Source organism: Gymnodraco acuticeps, unplaced genomic scaffold (assembly GCF_902827175.1).
Source record: "Gymnodraco acuticeps unplaced genomic scaffold, fGymAcu1.1, whole genome shotgun sequence".
NCBI lineage: Eukaryota > Metazoa > Chordata > Actinopteri > Perciformes > Bathydraconidae > Gymnodraco > Gymnodraco acuticeps.
In genome coordinates, this window is record NW_022990421.1 from 699 (window position 1) to 20,000 (window position 19,302).

General features: G+C 48.9%; 1 protein-coding gene across 2 annotated transcripts; it reads left to right on the forward strand.

The window, feature by feature from the left end:
- Positions 1-778: 778 nt before the first annotated feature.
- On the forward strand, positions 779-16,254 carry LOC117551895 (trichohyalin-like). 2 transcript variants are annotated; one of them, XM_034224979.1, is made up of 3 exons: positions 779-1,036; positions 11,905-12,067; positions 15,834-16,254. In XM_034224979.1, exons 2-3 carry the CDS (start codon positions 11,905-11,907, stop codon positions 16,241-16,243), a joined length of 573 nt encoding a protein of 190 aa, XP_034080870.1. In that variant the 5' UTR covers positions 779-1,036; the 3' UTR covers positions 16,244-16,254. The 2 variants fall into 2 exon arrangements, with proteins under 2 accessions (XP_034080870.1, XP_034080869.1); XM_034224978.1 differs by lacking the exon at positions 779-1,036 and adding an exon at positions 11,336-11,648.
- Positions 16,255-19,302: the final 3,048 nt, after the last annotated feature.

Genomic DNA, 19,302 nt, shown 5'->3' on the forward strand with positions numbered 1-19,302 from the left:
ATTTAAAATAATTGGCACGATGAGATGAGAAGGTAATCATTGTTTGAAAATAAAAATGTTGACCCAAGACCACAAGAAAAACGGTCAAGTTTAGTCCTAAAAGTGAATGTCAGCTCTCAGGTTTCAGGCCCTCTTTTTGTGATATTATATTTGGTTATTTAGTGTTGATTCTACTTCTATCATAGATACATTACAATTGTACATGCAAAACTCTTTCTTTTAAAAACAGCACATTCACACTAAACCTGTATGAAAGGAAATCAGTGCTCTGATTACCTCTACGGGGTTTAATTATTAGGTCAGTCACAACATTTGCAGAAACATGCAGGAACCAGCAGGTGGCAGCAGAAGCAAACAGTTGTTGGGGGGGGTTCTCTGTGAACTGCTTTAACTGCACACACCTCATTTTTAATTTTTATTTATTTAGCAGGGACAGTTTACATTGATTGGCATTTCTGTAAATGAACTGGGATTGAGTTCCACTCTTGTGCAGCTTTAAAAGAAAAAGAAGATTGTATTGGCTGAATGAACTCTTCCTTAATGGAACAACGCAGTCTCCTCTTGTTGCAGCTCTTGTTGACCTATTACAGGTGTGCGTATGGTGATACAATGTCTGAGCGGAGGTGAGGTGAGGCCGTGTTCTATTTCATCCTTACTGACCGCCAGAGGCGGTGCTTTAGCACTGGATATCTTCCGTCTCGCGCATGCGTAGGTCGAATATGTATATCAACAAAGTCACGTGTGACCTCGTATGACCCCGGAAGGCATACGTTCCGGTGTTGTCAACGAGTTCAGTCCTTTTTCATCTTCTCGCTGTGCAGGTTACTACTTTTTGAGTAGAAGCCAAGCTAGCTTATTGAAAATGAAGATTCGTGTGATCGTCTCGATGGGAGCTGCGGGCTAGGAAAACGCTCGCCCTCCAAAGGCTGCGACGAGCTAGCTGTCCGCCCTCCCAAGGGAGGGGACTGCGGTGTTCACCGCTCGGACCCTAGGAGCTCCGGACCGGTAAAGAGCGGACGCTCCTGCACGTCAGCCGGTGAGATCGCTACCATTTATCGCTGATTGTGCTATCTATTCTCAAGCTAATGAGATAACTGTGTACAAGTTAGCCGGGGGCTCTCGCTAATTTGTTACTGCGCTAGTGAAGGGAGCATCTCCGCCCCCCTCTCACTACATACATTTGGTTCCTTGCCTGTTCTATCGTCCAGTTAGCTGAGTGTTCTCGCTCAAGCTAACTGTTACGGCGCTAGTGAGGAGAGTGTCTCCACTCCCCTCTCCCTGCTCACAGTTGGTTCCTGTTCCATCCTCCAGTTAACTGAGTGCTGTCGCTCAAAGTTAACTTGCTACAGCACTAGTGAAGAGAGTGTCTCCACTCCCCTCTCCCTGCTCACAGTTGGTTCCTGTTCCATCCTCCAGTTAACTGAGTGCTGTCGCTCAAAGTTAACTTGCTACAGCACTAGTGAAGAGAGTGTTACCGCTCCCCTCTCACTGCACACAGTTGGTTTAATGCCCGTTCCATCCTTCAGTTAGCAGAGTGCTCTCGCTTAGGCTAACTCGCTACGGCGCTAGTGGAGAGAGTATTCTCGCTCTCCTCTCACGGCATAAAACCATTAACTGACTTCATTGTTCTCACCCCAGTTAGCAGAGTTAACTACACGCTCAAGCTAACTACTATTGTGCTCACTCCCCTCCACTGCATATTTGTTTCCTGGCCCAGTTATTTACAGTCAGCTGAGTGCTCTAGCTATCGCTAGGTCTAACGGCTCTAACACCTGTAAGGCTCCTCTTTAACCAGAGGATGGCCATGACCTTTGCCCCTCTTGTCTTGGCCCAATTGCACCATCATGCCTCGTGCGGTAGGAGCTGCTAGACTAGCCGAGGTTGAACTACTGACTGAGGGTGGCCTTCCCCCTGCACCGTCGACTCTGCACAGCCCATCCTAGGCGTTGGGCCGCAGAGGCTGCGGGTGCACCGCCCAAGAAGAGGACTAAGCCTGATAGGCTGTCCTCCAGGGTGGACCTACTCACTACTGAACTAGCCCAGATGAAGTCACTCCTCTTGGCTCTCCATTCTGGTGCCCGTACAGAGCATGCCGCTGCACCCAGTCCACCCGTGACTGAGCTGGTTCTAGAAGACGATGTGTTCTCGATGGCAGCTTCAGCCACTCAATTTGATGAGTATGACGGGGAGAGCCCATCCCATGCTTCTGGGCCTGGCTCCTGTACCTCAGCTCATGGTCCCTCGGAGGAGGCAGATGACGGCTCCGTGGGTACCGTCATTCGCATGGCACTGGCTCACCAGCAGCTGGATGCGCAGCAGCCCGAAACAGCGCCTGCCAGTGTGTTCTTTAGGCGCACTCTTCGCAATCTTTACTGTTCCTCCCTCTTGTGAGTATCTGAGGAGTTACATGCATGCTGGAGGACACTTAGGCTCTTTACAGTCTTACGTCCGATGGCCGAGCCCTGGCAGCCATGCAAGAGTTGGCCTTGACCACACGCCGGCTGTTACCATTACTGTTACCTACCATTGCTTCCCTCATAGTTTCCCCTGACGAAGCTCTGAGGTCGGAGGCCAGGTGTCCTCGACTCCAATGTCGGGTCACTGATTACCTGCTCACTAAGGCTTACGATGCAGCGGCGCGCATGGGCCGTATAGGCAATTCCCTCTCTCACCTCATGCTCGCCCTCTCAGCTTCCCCGCAGCAGGATGCCCTTAGCGCTTCCTCTACCAGCCTCAGTGACGCCTCATTACAGGCGTTCGCTCTGATGTCAAGAGAGCTTGGGCGCCTGATGTCTACTCTCGTCCAGACTCGTCACCAGGTTTGGCTGACACAGTCACCCTTATCAGAGACATGTAGGACTCTCCGTCCACCGGCTCACCATGGGCCTCAGCGCCCCACGAGGGGGCTGGCCCGCTACGGTCCTGCTAACTCGCCCCCAAGGCAGCCTCGGTATCCGGTACCCTAAAGGTACTGAGGGTCTGGGGCCGGCTGTTGGTTATCTCTCCCAGCAGCAGCTCAACTACCGGGTAGCTCAAGCTTCAGACCCCTGGGTGTAACCCAAGGATACAAGCTTCAGTTCCGACACTGGCCCCCAGTCTTCAGCCGGGTCAAGATGACCACCATAAGCAAAAGAAATCGCCCTAAACCAGGAGCTGTCAGTCCTCCTTGCCAAGGGTGCAATCGAGCCTGTGGACCCCATCTCACAGCCCGGGGGCTTCTATTCGACCTACTTCCTGGTAAGGAAGAAAGGCGGTGGACTTTGCCCAATCCCCAGATCTGAGGGGACTCAACAAGTTCCTAAAGATTTTACCTTTCCATGTGCTGAGCACAGCGGACGTTCTTCATACCGTGGCCAGGGGGGAATGGTTCACGTCCGTCGACTTGAAGGACGCTTATTTCCATGTGCCTATTGTGCCTCATCACAGGCAGTTTCTTCGCTTTGCCTTCAGAGGCCGTCATTTCCAGTTCAGGGTGTTTCAGTCGGACTCTCCCTCTCCTTAGACGACTGGTTAATCTGTGCACCATCCCGGTTACAGACGATCCAGGACACGGCTCTCCTCTCTCATGTCGCCCGGCTAGGCCTCATGGTGAACATGGAGAAGAGTTGTCTGAACCCCTCTCAGAGCCTAACCTTCATGGGGGTGGCTCTGGACACAGTCACTCAACCAGCGAAAGCAGTGTTCTCGCCCCCACTCCTGGTAGAGGCGATGCTTTATTCTAGCAGCAGCCGACTGGATAGGCTGTCCTGCTGAAACTTCTTTTTTTCCAGCTAGGTGAAGGCAGTGCTCTCGCTCCCGCTCCCTCTGCTGGTAACATGGGTGTAGTTACATCCCTTTTGTGTTCGGCGAGTAGGAGCGTTGCTCTACTCTTTCCGTTCAGCAGGTAGCTGGTGAAGGCTGTGTTCTCGCACCCCGCTCCCGCCTACGCTGCATCTGGCATTCGTTATTAACTCAACCAGTGAGCGCGGTGTTCTCGCCCCCGCTCCTGGTAGACGCGCTGCTTCATTCTAGCAGCAGCTGCCTGGCTAAACTGCCCTGTTAAATTTCCTTATCTAATCCACCTAGGTGAATGCAGTGCTCGCTCCCGCTCTCTCTGCTGGTAACGTGGTGTAGGACATTTACATCCCTCTCTGTGTTCGGCGTGTAGGAGCATTGCTCTACTCTTTATGTTCAGCAGGTAGCTAGTGGAGGCTGTGTTCTTGCACCCGCTCCCGGTTACGCTGCATCTGGAATTCGTTATCAACTCAACCAGTGAAGGCAGTGTTCTCGCCCCCGCTCCTGGTAGGCGTGTTGCTTGACTCTAGCAGGAGCTGCCTGGCTAGGCTGTCCTGTTAAACTACCTTGTTTAACCCAGCTAGGTGCGGGCCTGTCCATCTGCTGCACAGACTCTGCTGTGGGACGCCTTGGCGTCTCCCCAACAGGAAGGACCTCTTGTCTCAGTTGGAGGGTCGGATGTGGCACCCTGACCCCTGCTGCCTCCAGCAGTGGGTCTGGACACTGGAGGGCCCGACCTTTTTGACCAAAAGAGCCATTTTGCTCCTTTTTCCAAAACATTTTTTTGTCTGGAGCCGCAAAACATATTTCATAGTTTTTTATTGTTATATCAGATAAAAACTACAGTTTTTTTGCGTTTATTAGGCTATTTATTACATGATATAAAACTGTTAACCTCTAATAAGAAACAAAGAACTCTTATAAGGAGAATTACAAATAATACACAGGCCTACTTTAAAATAAATTAAACACAGCACTTGGGGAGTCCTCTGCACATTTGAAGGAAAAAAAAAATATTATTAAAATGGGCCCACTTTGAAATAAATAAAACATATAGCTGCACCCTAAAAAGAGTTAAAGGTGGGGTGGGTAAGAATGGAGAAACCAGCTCGAGTGCGCTAGAATTTGAAAATACACAACCGGAAAAAATATGCCTCTTCCTTCAGACTTCCTCACAGAGTCCCTCCTCCAACACACACGAACGCGCACATGACCAATGAGGGCACGAGATAAGTTTGTGCACAGATGGAAGGCTGACAGGCAGGTAGGCTATCCAGTTACTTTAGCCGGGCCGGCTCAGATGATTGGGCGTGCTTTTTACAGCGCTACGGCTTCCAGAGATTATTTTTTGTATGTATTTATTGTCAAAGCATTTAATATATTCATTGCTATCGGGACGTTAAGAGCATTCCATGGAATATAACAAAAAGTGTTTTCTGAAATACATGACATACCCCATTGAATTATGACTGAAGATCGTCAGCTGTCTTCCTCTCCCTTGTTGTTCCTCGATACGTAAAGGCTGCACCACCTTTGACAACTTCTCTCTACATATCAGACATACCGGTAAACCAGCATCGTTTGCTGTGAAAGCAGATAACTGTCCACACAGAATTAAATCCTGTGTTCCTCCGGTACTTTTCTTTGATTTATCCATAGTTCGCTCATCGAGCCGGGGGTCAGGTTATTCGCCTCCAAGAAAAGGCGCTCGCGCGGGACTGTAGCAGGATGTTACGCATATTTTAGTTGACCTAATAAAACCGTTTTGTTTTTTATTTATGTGTCACAGTATTACCTCAAAATACAAGATACAAAACATTTTCAACCATGCAACAAAATGTAAATAGTCCTACAAATACTTTTATTTTATTTCCTTCTTATTTTTGTCTAAACTCAAGGGAGCCAGAGCAGAGGGCTTAAAGGGCAGCGGGTTGCCGACCCCTGGTATAGGTCATCCAGTGCTAAAGCACCGCCTCTGGCGGTCAGTAAGGATGAAATAGAACGATAGTTACGTATGTAACTACGGTTCTATGAATACTGGATGACCGCCAGAGTTTCTTGGTCACTCTGAATCTCGTGTTTCCGCGAGAAGATTCCATAGGACTGAACTCGTTGACAACACCGGAACTTATGCCTTCCAGGGTCATACGAGGTCACACGTAACTTTGTTGATATAAATATTCGACCTACGCATGCGCGAGACGAAAGATATCCAGTACTAAAGCACCGTCTCTGGCAGTCATCCAGTATTCATAGAACCGTAGTTACATACGTAACTATCGTATTATTTTGTACATGAGGTAAGCATTTGCATATCTCATTACATTTTCCCAGCTCAACAAGTTATATTTTGTGAGTATTGGGCAATGATGAGAATGAAATGATTTCTTATCGACTATTTTAAGTGTTTGTTTGTTTAATGAATCCAAGGGTTTAAGAGTGGTTGTACGGCATGTGACCAGGTTGCTAAGCAGTAGGTGATGTGAGATAGAACCATAGAGTGCATGTACATCAGAGTACATCATCGAGTAGTGCAAGAGCTCATGGTTGTTTGTGCTGCAAGGATCTCATTCAAGTGAGGCATGATATAGCGCTGGTGGGCAGAAGATGACCGACGGCCCAGGATACTCAGGGTTGAGGTAGGCGGATATAGAGCTGCGGTTGTGGCTGTGCAGATTCTTAAACAGTGGGAATAGCGATCTGGGGGCAGGTCGCAGCTTAGGCAGAGATCACGCAGCTTGGAGGAGAACCCTCGTCGTTAGGTTTGCAGCCATCGAATAAACATGGGTGCCGACCCATGTGTCAGAGGGCAATGATGCGAGAAGTTCAGCAAGAAAACAGTGTTAGTTTTAGCAATGATTATTCGGGGTTCCTTGACTCCCCAAACAGAAATGTCAGACATTGAATGTTTCAAAAACGTGTGTATAGTTGATCTCCAAAGTTAATTCAGTAAGGGAGAGATTATGCTGAGGATTAAAAGGTGAGAGGTCTGTGTATATTCGCCACCTGAGAAACCAATAGAAAGCTGTAACAACTGCCTCTGACGTTTATCAATGTATAGTGAAACCCCTTTGCCTGAACTTAGACATTAACCTTTGCACGGATGCGAAGTTAAGAGGTAGTCTTTATCATTGCGTGGAGGACGTGCCTTCTTAAGGCCCTTGAGGAGCAAATTAATGAACTCTAGCGTGGCTTAATACTTAGCACTTGAAGATTGCAGGATTCGAATGAAAATGCAATTAATGCATGAACAACTATTATATCTATTGCATAAGTACACAGAGGAGGGACAGAAGAAGATAAAGTACCAAGCTGAATTGTATGCTTTGAATCATACTCTTGGTTGGAGGCAGAATATGGGAAATCCTTGAAGGCTTGACGTGTAGATCCAGAGTCATTTGGTTGAACGAAGGGCATGGCAAGCTGGTGGGGCAAACCACTCATTGTGAAATCCCCCGAACCAGCAGAAGGCGCATCATCTGTAAGTAACTAGAGAGGATCTGAGGACACCGCAAGGTCATTATAAAAGAATGAACATAACCTTCCACTCGTCGCAGAGGGGCTAAGGACCAAAGATCTGAGCAATAGCCATCTCTAAGATTGCATTCATGCCGAATAGTCCGCGTCTTTACACCAGACGCAAGTGTATTACATCGTTTCATTTAAAGAAGGTTGGGTTTGCGTTCACCCAGGCAACCTCAAACAGACTATGAACTGTAAACTAAAGTCATTGTACGGAGATGCTTTTTCAACAATTGGCGGGACATTAAGCGGATAAAATGCAGATCCCAGCTATTTCTACAGTAGCCTGCATCATGGAGCATTGGCAGGTTATTTTCATGCTGCTGTTAATCTGGAGAGTACATCAACAGACTCTGCGGCCGGCGCATAGGATTATAAATCCGACAACGTGCATTAAAAACATTATAACACATAATAGACGTTATGCAGTGAGGAGGTTTCACCGATGACAGGTGGCTCTGATGAGATTGTACCACTGCCTTTTCTCTGTACACAGGGGACCAGTGAGGTAAGCAGTCACCAGAATGAATGCATGACCCTATAGGTTACTGGATGTTGCACACAGCATAGATAGCAAAACAAGCGATGACGCGCAAATAGTTGTTTCCCATGTTTTGATGCGGACTGCGTCACACCAGCAATGAACCTCTCCAGAGTTTACTAGCGAGCGACCCGAGACCACCTCTTTTAGGCGGAGCAGAGGTATCGGACTGCTTCCACACCAATCCAACGAACCGCATCAAGGGGTTAACGCTACAGGGACCGATTCAATAGTACTAACCAAGCAGGTGTGAACGTGACCTAAGACTATGGTGCCTTAAGGTTTGGACAGAAAGGCTAGCGCTTGTTCCTTATAAATATAAAACATCTCTTTTAGAGAGACTACCAGTGGGAGACCATAATTGAAGGCAGTAATCAGTATTGAATGTATTACAAGTCTAATATGTAGTATAACGTAGAGCACTTTGAACATTTGGAAAGGCGCTAAATAAATAACATGAATTGTAATTATGGCAGTTCTGATGCGGGACAGCTTGTCTGATGGCAGTGAAGCTTGCATCAGCACACTATCGAGAATGATACCGATAATTCTAGACGTGTGGAAGGGCTTCCAGTTCCTGTTCTGAAAGAGGTAGGCCTAGCTGTTGAAAAGTTTTATCTGGGAAAGTTAACAACTAAGAAATGGTTAAAAGATGGAAACCAAGGGGTGCTTACAGTGTTGCAGAGAATCCAGCATAATGCTTCTGATGAGGTGTCAAAGAAACGTGGGTTACTATGGAAACCAAATGCACATTTGATTGTAAAACCTTAAAATATTTTTGCCACAGAAGGCATACGGGATGTCTGCTTTCCCTGCCATGTCATCTACAGAGCAAAGAAACGGGAAAAATCTTTAGTAGTTAATAATACTCTTAACAGAATAATCGTGAGGAACTAACGGCTCAAGAAACGTTGCTAGAATAATTCCTCCTAGCACTAGGCTAGGGGCCTGTCGTGTTTGTAAACGTTTAAATAGCAGCACGTGTAATACTCCTGGCTCCTTCAGTGCAAACTTCAGTCTTGAGTGCAGGTTTCAACAGACATGGGACCCTGGGAGCCAGCATAACCTGCTAAGAAACCTTGATTTAAGCCTGTGATAAGGTCATTTGACGAACATCTGTGATTAGAAAGAGCTTGGAAACGATTTGCAGCACTGTGGCCTCCTGAGGCACACCCAGCGAGGGGCAGAATATTGCAGGTAGAGCTTAATTCCTGTAAGGAAAAACTCTTCTTTGGTAGGTGATTAAATGTACATGGCCGCTTGGCAGAGAATGATTCATGGTATTCATAGAAAAGACACTGTAGGAGATTGAAGTCTAAAATGATGGTCAAAAATGTATCGAGCTTCCCTTCATATTCACGTGATGGAAATTATTAATTTATTTCCGTTTTTAATTTCATTGATTTATAGTAGGCCTAGTATAAATACTTATACACATACAACTTCTGTATAAATGCCTCAAATATGACTTACTGCAGGCCAAATATTTCCATAATAAAACATTGCTATGCAGAATAGTATTATATATACCTGCCAAGATACGATTCCAAAGGAATTGCTGCTGCAGGGGCCGGAAGCTAGAACTCGTGGCTGGATCTGGGACTCCAATTCCCAGAATCCTCAGGAGTGTGACGTCAGCGGCACAACGTGGTTGAACGTGGAAGTAGAAACATTTGTTTACATTGCAGGTAGAGGAAATCGAGTTTGTTCACGGGAATATATATTGTGCAATTAAAGGCTTCAAGCACTGATTTTACTTCGAGAAGGTAGGACAGGATGGCAGGTACTTTGGGAATGCCGGAGTCAGCTTGCTCCTGCCTTTTTTGGTGTTGAAATACCCGCCGACCGAGAGACAGTGCGACTCTTAGCTGACACACAAGAGAGGGGTTGTTACCGGAGCTGGCGTAGAACTCGGGACTTCCTCTGGCCCAAAGGATATTAAAAGCTACTCCAGATGAGGACGGAAGGGACACCTGAATGTGTGTCGTGCGGGAGCTGTGGCTCATTCCAGCGGCGTCTGAACCATGCTCTGAGCTAGCCTGTGTTTCGGGAATGAGGCATTTCTTACGGCTTCTTGCGTATGATGATTCGGTTCCAGAGTCGGAGATTGCAATAGACATTTGCAAGGACAGCACCGGCAGGCAAGCAGCAGCAACATGAAACACAGCAGCAGGAACATGAACGCAGCAATAGCAAGTGAACGCAGCAATAGCAAGTGAACGCAGCAGGCAAGCAGCAGCGACGTAGAGGTAGCAGCAGCAAGCAATGCATGGAGAGAGATCTGGCAGGTTAAATAGAGCGGCATATTAAGGAGACTCTGTTTGGTTGGTTGTAGAGTGGCAAGAGGGCGTTATGTATGAATGCAGCATAAGTGCTCGAGTTGACTGCCTGAACTAGCTCGCAGGCTTCGCCCCATTAACTCAATCCAGTGAAAAAGGAAATTAGCATTTGTGAGAAAGTTGAACACACAATCTGATTTTCAAAGATGCAGTTAAGTGTGTGAAATGTGAATTAAACCAAGCATATAGTATCTGATTGTTGTGCTCCAAGTTGATCTTCTCTAAGACAACATCAATTTAGATATATCCTTGTATTGAATGTGATAGGAAACACAATCTAACATGGTCAACATATTCAACAGTGAAATCTGCAAAAAAATGGTTGCAAATAAATCAAGTTTCATATTACCTGACTTCCAACTCAATCCAGTGGAAAAGTGACCAAGAAGGGGCAGCTGGACCCCAGTGGAGCAGGACTGGGGTCAGTGCCCAGCTGTTTCAGCTCTGCTGCAAGCAGTCACAATTCAGGAGGCATCTAACTTCTGCAGGTCCGCCACAGAAGAGCAGGACAACGTCTGGACCAACTCATAAGAGCAGGGAGACTACATTTTCTCTCTTTGTACATAACAAAAAGTTGAATTGGGTTTGCAACATTAAAGAGGGAAGACAGGTGTGGCAGCGGGGTGTGGTTAGGGCGCCGGCTGCTGGAGTCTGGGCCGTCTCTCCCTACAGGCCGATCACGCAGACTGCGTGGGGCCTCACCTCGCAGGGGGGCCTCATCTTGCGGAGGGAGCCTCAACTGAGCCGCAAATGCAGCGCACCTATGCGCTTATGCGGCACAATTATGGCGCATTTCCACTGCAGCGGGTAGCCCCGTTTAAGCGTCCTTAACCGTCCTCAAGCGTCCAGGCCAGTTTTTGGTGGCCTTTCCATATAGCCTAGCACCGGCTAGTGGGTACTTTTTCCCTCTTTTTCCGGCCCCATAAAATCGTGGTTCTATCAGGCCAGGGCTGAACTAGTGACGTCAACACTCTCGACTGCTGATTGGTCAGAGAGAATCGTCACAAGATCGTGCGCGAGATCATCCCTAGCGTGGCATATATATCTAGAAGCAAGCTTGCAGCATTTTTATTAACAGCATTTAGTAAACGGAGGAGCTACAAAAATGGCAACGTCGAAGAAAAGCACACCGTGGTCGACCGAGGAGGTGACGACGTTCCTTAATCTCATTGGGGATGATAAAATCCAGCGGGAGCTCGACGGAACAACGCGAAATGTGAAATTGTTCCAGGATGTCTCTGCACAGATGTCCGAACGCGGATTGTCGAGGACTTTCCTGCAGTGTTGGGAAAAACTCAAAAAGATGAAGAGTGAATATCGCCAAGTTAAGGACAACAATAACACGAGTGGTGCGGGTAGGATACAATGGAAGTTGTTCGACTTGTCCAACCATATTTACGGCCATAGACCGGCCAACGTTGGGAGGGAGGGAGGCCTGGACTCTGCAACGGCTTTACTGGAGTCCCTGCAAGGTACGCTCACTTCTAACAAATAAGTCTATTTTAATCCTTACATTAATGTTCGACAACCCATGCTTTTATGGAGCCCCGAAGAGCTACATAGCTAGCTAAGGCAGATAGCCTAGGCAGATAGCCTTAGCTAGAGCTATTGTTTGCTAACACCATGTGCCATTGTTTACGTTCAGTTTTTCTTTTCTATAGTTGTTGTTGCTATTTAGTATTGTGCTGCAGTAGTTTGTGGAATTAACAAGTCATTTTGCTGTTCTAGATGATTACATTGGGACTAGTGAGGAGGAACATTCCCGAACAACGGGTGATGGCAGTGTTCCGTCCACAACATCGTCATCGACCACAGACACTAGCCAAAGAACCGACACCAACTCAACCACCAACGCCGAGTGCCATCACGACACCGCAGCATGTGGTTCTAGGTAAGAAATAGAAATGGCAAAACGACTGGAATTGTGTTTTGTTTTTTTAAACCTTGGATCATCCATCGTCAGTAATTAAAATAAGCTATACCACTGTGTGGAAATGCTCTGTTACAAGTAAAGTCTTAGCTAGTAAGCAGCTAGTACAGTTGTGTGTGACATCCTATCATATACATATATTTATATTCATTATCAACAGGCTGGACATAATGTAATTAATAATAATATATTAATTTTATATAGCGCTTTTCTGGACCCAAAGACGCTTTACATTTGGGAGGGGGGGGTATACAAACAAAACAAAACAACAACAAAAAACAAAAAAACCGAGACAAAGCCAAAAAGAAACAAAACACAACAGAAAAGCAGTCAGGAGGAAGTTGATTAAGAGGGGGGGGGGGGGGGGGGGGGGGGGCTTTATAGATAAAGAGTTGAAAAGGTGGGTTTTGAGGCGGGACTGGAACAGGGTGAGGGACTCAGACTCACGGAGGTCTTGGGGGAGTGAGTTCCAGAGCTTCGGGGCTGCCACAGAGAAGGCTCTGTCCCCGAAGCTCCGGAGTTTGGCCTTGGGGATTGAAAGCAAACCGGCTGAGGTGGATCTGAGGGACCGGGGTGGTTGGTAGAGGGTGAGGAGGTCAGTGAGGTAGGGGGGGGGGGGGCAGATGGTGGAGGGCTTTATAAGTAAGGACCAGGAGTTTGTAATTGATGCGGTGTGTAACGGGGAGCCAGTGGAGTTCTTTGAGGACAGGGGTGATATGATGCCATGATTTGGTGTGGGTGAGGAGTCTGGCGGCTGCGTTCTGGACACGCTGGAGTCTACTGAGGGAGGTGGAGCTGATGCCGTAGAGGAGGGAGTTGCAATAGTCAAGGTGGGAGGAGATGAATGCGTGAATGAGTTGCTCAGCTGCAGGGCGGGTGAGAGAGGGACGGAGTTTGGCAATATTGCGGAGGTGGAAAAATAAGATTTTGACAACATGACGGATGTGGGGCTCGAGGGAGAGGGTGGGGTCAAATATCACGCCAAGGTTGCGTGCCTGGGTGGAGGGGGAAACAGGGGTGCCATCAATGGTGATTGTCAGGTTGGGGGTTTTGCTGAGGGTAGATTTTGATCCGATGAGGAGGAGTTCAGTTTTATTGCTGTTGAGTTTGAGGAAGTTGTGTTGCATCCAGGATTTGAATGCAGTCAGACAGGATTCGATGTGGGTGAGGGGGGTGTTGTTGGGGGATTTGGTGCTGAGGTAAATCTGGGTGTCGTCGGCATAGCAGTGAAAGTCCAGGTTGTATTTGCGGAGAATCTGACCAAGGGGGAGGATGTAGATGATGAAGAGGAGGGGGCCGAGTACTGAACCTTGGGGAACACCTTGGGTGACTGAAGCTGTGGAAGAGGAGTGGTTGTTGAGGGAGATGAAGTGGGATCTGTCGGAGAGGTAGGACTGGAGCCACCTGAGTGCAGTACCATCGATACCGATGTCCTGGAGTCGGGTAAGCAGGATGGTGTGGCTCACGGTATCGAAGGCTGCACTCAGGTCGAGGAGGATGAGGATGTTGAGGGAACCGGTGTCAGCAGAGGTGAGGAGGTCATTGAGGACTTTGATGAGGGCCGTTTCTGTGCTGTGGTGGGGACGAAAACCAGACTGAAGGGGTTCAAAAAGCTGGTTGGTTTGGAGATGGCGGTGGAGTTGTTTGGAGATAATGCGTTCTATTGTTTTTGAGAGAAAGGGGAGGTTGGAGATGGGACGGTAGTTACTGAGGGAGGAGGGATCCAGACCGGGTTTCTTGAGGATGGGAGTGACAGCAGCAGTTTTGAAGGCAGAGGGAACGGTACCTTGGGACAGGGAGGAGTTGAAAAGGTTGACAAGGTAGGGGCAGAGGACGGGGAGACAGGACTTCAGTAGAGGGGTGGGTAGAGGGTCAAGGGAGCAGGTTGTGGGTTTGGAGGAGCTGATCAGTTTGAGTATTTCAGGGTGGGTAACCAGAGTGAACTGGGAGAGGCGGCCGTGGGGAGGAAGGCTCGGGAGGTCCAGGGAGATGGGGGGAGAAATGGTGGCGGTGGATGTTGGGGGAGATGTATGTGTGTCAGATGGTGAACTGTATGAGTTTGTGGTCAGAGAGGGGAAAGGGGCAGGGGTGGAGGTCGAGTACTGGGAGGTTGATGGAGCAGACAAGGTCAAGGATGTTTCCTTTATCATGAGTGGGGAAGGTGACATGTTGGGTAATTGAGAAATTGTCCAGAAGGGAGGAGAACTCAGAAGCGAGTTTGCAGGTGGGGGAGTCCATGTGGATGTTGAGGTCGCCGAGCAGTAACAGACGTGAGGAGAGGGATGAAGCAATGGTGAGGAGTTCAGTGAGATCAGAGAGGAAGGAGGGGTGTGGTTTGGGGGGGCGGTAAATGAGGATAACTGTCAGTGAGGGAGGGGCTTTGAAGGCGAGGAATTCGAAGGATGGTACTGAGGGGAGGGTGAGTTCTGTAGTCCGGATGTTGTGGTTGTAGATGACAGCGAGCCCACCACCACGGCGTGAGGGGCGGGGTTTAGTGATGTAATTAAAACTAGGGGGGGATGTTTGGTTGAGGGAGAAGAAGTCATTGGGTTGTTGCCAGGGTTCAGTGAGCAGAAAGAAGTCAATGGATTTGTCCAGACTTATTTCGTGAAGGATGTGGGCTTTATTGTTAAGTGACCGGATATTGAGGAGGGCAAAATTGGTCAAGTGGGGGGTTGGAGGGGTAGTGGCAGACTGGAGAGGTATGAGGTTGGCCAGGTTAGCAGCGCGGGGGTGGGCACGACGAGAGGGGGGGCAGTGGAGCAGAGGAGGGGGGCTTGATGGTGGGGAGAAATGGCTTGTTATATGTGTTGGGAGGCGGAGGGGAGTGGGATCCGCTCCAGGTATTACATGCAGGGGAGAAAGAAAGGAGCAGTAGGAGTTGCGTTCTGATGACGCGTCAGGTGTGCGACAGTGCGTTGGGTAGAGCAGATTGATGTTATGGATTGACCGTGCTGAGAGTAAACAAAACTGCGGCGGGTGCTTCGGTGAATGTAGCGGGGTCGACGAAGGAGTCCAAGATGTCTGATGACTGAGATGGAAGACGGGGTGGAGGAGTTGGTGAATGACAGAAGCTGTGAGACGGAGTATTTCAGCATGATGACAGGCGGGAATGCTGGGAGCAGTGTGTTAGCAGCGATAGCGGCTAGCGGGCTAGGTGCGCAGAGGTGGAGGATTGTTGTGGAGACGAGGAAGATCCACGACATGGCAGGAGGATGTGAACAGCGGGACGGGACAGATGTACCCCGGAGGTGAAGACAGGAGGCAGAGAGAGTCCACGGTTGTTGCGAGGGATGGAGACAGACAGGTAGGCGATGTAGCAGATAGCAGTAGCCACCCGGCACTTTGATGGCTGAGTGAGGGCAGCCAGCAACGGAGGCAGAAATTAAAAACAATGTGCAGTGCAGCAGAGATGTGCAATGCAGGGCAGTAGTCCAATTTGAAGGTTATTGCAAGAACGAATGTTAGCTGAGGGTGATAGAGGGTAACAGAGGCGGAGAAGCGGCGAACAGTCCTCGCCAGCGTCCTCTCCGTTCATTTCTGGTAGCTGGACGTGCTTACCATGTCTTCATGTAATTCACAATCATTGTAAACATCTAGGGCCAGAACTTTCTTTAGTTCACCTTACTGTTGTTCTGTTTATACATGTTATTCTTATATCCTTGTGTGACCTGTACCCGTCCAGTGTTTTTTCCTTATTGCTAATTATTATCTTATTGTCACCCAGGCAAGAGGAAACGAGGAGGAGAGGATCGGGCCCAGCAGGAACGGCACCATGAACAGCACATGGCCCAGCAGGAACGGCACTTGGGCTGGGCCAAAGCGTCTGCTGAGCGGAGATGGGAGTTGGATGCGGCCTTGAGAAGGGAGGAGGCCGCCTTGAGAAGGGAGGAGGCCGTCTTGAGAAGGGAGGAGGCCGTCTTGAGAAGGGAGGAGGCCGCCTTGAGAAGGGAGGAGGCCGTCTTGAGAAGGGAGGAGGCCGTCTTGAGAAGGGAGGAGGCCGTCTTGAGAAGGGAGGAGGCCGTCTTGAGAAGGGAGGAGGCCGCTCAAGCAGAGACCTTCAACCTAGCCTTCCTGCGCATTCTTGGCGAGGTGCTAGGGGGACTGGGCAGCCGACGTGGCCCGTCTCCTCCGTGATACTTCAAATACCCTTAATAGTTATTGTACATATTATATATTTTGTATCTAGTTAATTTTTAAATGCAACATTTGTACTTTCTTGTTTATTTATTTTCTTTAAAATGTGCATTTTATATTTATTTTTACAATGCCATGTATATTTATGCTTTCTACAGTTTTACATTTTTTATTTGTATTGTTTAATGGCATGCCTTTTTGATACCATTTTTTTTTTTGTATTTTTATACTGCCATCAATAAAGTACTTATTTGACTTATCTTATCTCTTGTTGATAATTAATTGCACCCAACAGAAACAAATCAGATTCACATAATCTTGATTTAGAGAAGATATAAACATATATGAATTCATAAAGCAATAACAAACACCATCATTTAGGAAAAAGCCCATAAGATAAGTTAGTTTTAAGAGATTTAAAGCAAGAAATTGAGTTTGCTAGCTTGAGGTCCTCCTCTAAAACATTATTACATGTTTATTTGTAATAGTATTAAGAATACATGATAAATACATAATACATGTAGTAGAAATTGCTCAATTGTAATACCCTCGTTCTACTAGACTCAAACAACACATTCCTTATATATTTCAAAGACGAGAGAACAACAGAAGAAACCTATAACCCATTCAAGCAAGCTTTTAACATGTCTAGAAGAAAGATTGAGGTTATATTTTAATATATTATTTTATGTTGTGGATAAGATTGGTTCAAAAGACCTCATGAAAGACGATACAAGAAGTGAGGATACCCGGCCCGGAGGAAGCCCGGGGTCCCCTTCTGGAGCCAGGCCCAGAAGGAGGACTCGTCGGCGAGCGTCTGGTGGCCGGGCTTGCCACGGAGCCCGGCCGGGCCCAGCCCGAAAAGGCAACGTGGGCAACACCTCCGCTTCTCCGTCCCGCGGGCCCACCACCTACGGGAAACATCAATGGGGTCGGGTGCGCTGCCAGAAGGGTGGCAGTGAAAGCGGAGGGTCTCGACGGACCAGACCCGGGCGACAGAAGCTGGCTTTGGGGACGTGGAACGTCACCTCTCTGGGGGGGAAGGAGCCGGAGCTTGTGCGGGAGGTGGAGCGTTACCAGTTGGATCTGGTTGGGCTCACCTCTACGCACAGCGTCGGCTCTGGAACCTTACTTCTGGATAGGGGTTGGACTCTATTCTTCTCCGGAGTTGCTCAAGGTGTGAGGCGCCGGGCGGGTGTGGGGATACTCACAAGTCCCCGGTTAGGTGCTTCGTTGTTGGAGTTTACCCCAGTGGACGAGAGGGTCGCCTCCCTACGCCTGCGGGTTATGGGGGGGAAAACTCTGACTGTTGTGTGTGCTTATGCACCCAACAGCAGTTCAGAGTATACGGCCTTCTTGGAGACCCTGGAAAGAGTCCTGTATGGGGCTCCTGAAGGGGACTCTTTAATCTTGCTGGGAGACTTCAACGCACATGTGGGCAATGATGGAGACACTTGGAGGGGCGTGATTGGGAGGAACGGCCCCCCTGATCTGAACCGGAGTGGTGGTTTGTTACTGGACTTCTGTGCTAGTCATGGATTGGCCATAACAAACACCATGTTCGAACATAAGGATGCTCATAAGTGTACGTGGTACCAGAGCACCCTAGGCAGAAGGTCCATGATCGATTTCGTTATCGTATCATCGGACCTGAGGCCGTATGTTTTGGACACTCGGGTAAAGAGAGGGGGCGGAGTTGTCAACTGATCACCATCTGGTGGTGAGTTGGGTCGAGTGGCGGGGGAAGCCTCTGGATAGACCTGGTAAGCCCAAACGTGTAGTTCGGGTGAACTGGGAACGTCTGGAGGAGGCCCAAGTTCAGGAGGCCTTCAACTCACACCTCCGGCGGAGCTTTTCGGGCATTCCTGTGGAGGTTGGGGACATTGAACCAGAGTGGTCGGTGTTCAAAGCCTCTATTGCCGAAGCCGCGGCGGGGAGCTGTGGTCTCAAGGTCCTAGGTGCCTCAAGGGGCGGTAACCCTCGAACCTCCTGGTGGACACCGGTGGTCAGGGAAGCCGTCCGACTGAAGAAGGAGGCCTTCAGGGATTTGTTATCCCGGGGGACTCCCGAGGCAGTTGCAAGGTACCGACAGGCCCGAAGGGCAGCAGCCTCATCCGTGGCCGAGGCAAAGCAGCGGGTGTGGGAGAAGTTCGGAGAAGACATGGAGAAGGACTTTCGGGCGGCACCAAAGTTGTTCTGGAAAACTGTCCGACACCTCAGGAGGGGGGAAGCAGGGAACCATCCAAGCTGTGTACAGTAAGGATGGGACGTTGTTGACCTCAACTGATGGAGTGTTAGGGCGTTGGAAGGAACACTTTGAGGAACTCCTGAATCCGACAACTCCGCCCTCTATGTTAGAGGCAGAGCTGGAGTATGACGGGGGATCAACACCAATCTCCCGGGGGGAGGTCACTGAGGTCGTCAAACAACTCCACAGTGGCAAAGCCCCGGGGGTGGATGAGATCCGCCCGGAAATGCTGAAGGCTCTGGGTGTTGAGGGACTGTCATGGTTGACACGTCTCATCAACGTTGCGTGGAAGTCGGAAACAGTACCGAAGGAGTGGCAGACCGGGGTGGTGGTTCCCCTATTTAAAAAGGGGGATCAGAGGGTGTGTGCCAATTACAGAGGCATCACACTACTCAGCCTCCCCGGGAAAGTTTACTCTAAGGTACTCGAAAGGAGGGTCAGGCCGATTGTCGAACCTCAGATTGAGGAGGAACAATGCGGATTCCGTCCTGGTCGTGGAACGACGGATCAGCTTTTTACTCTCGCAAGGATCCTGGAGGGGGCCTGGGAGTACGCTTATCCGGTCTACATGTGTTTTGTAGACTTGGAGAAGGCGTATGACCGAGTTCCCAGGGAGTTACTGTGGGAGGTGCTGCGGGAGTATGGGGTGAGGGGGTCTCTACTCAGGGCCATCCAATCTCTGTACTCCCAAAGCGAGAGCTGTGTCCGGGTCCTCGGCAGTAAGTCGGACCCATTTCCGGTGAGGGTTGGCCTCCGCCAGGGCTGCGCTTTGTCACCAATCCTGTTTGTAATATACATGGATCGGATTTCG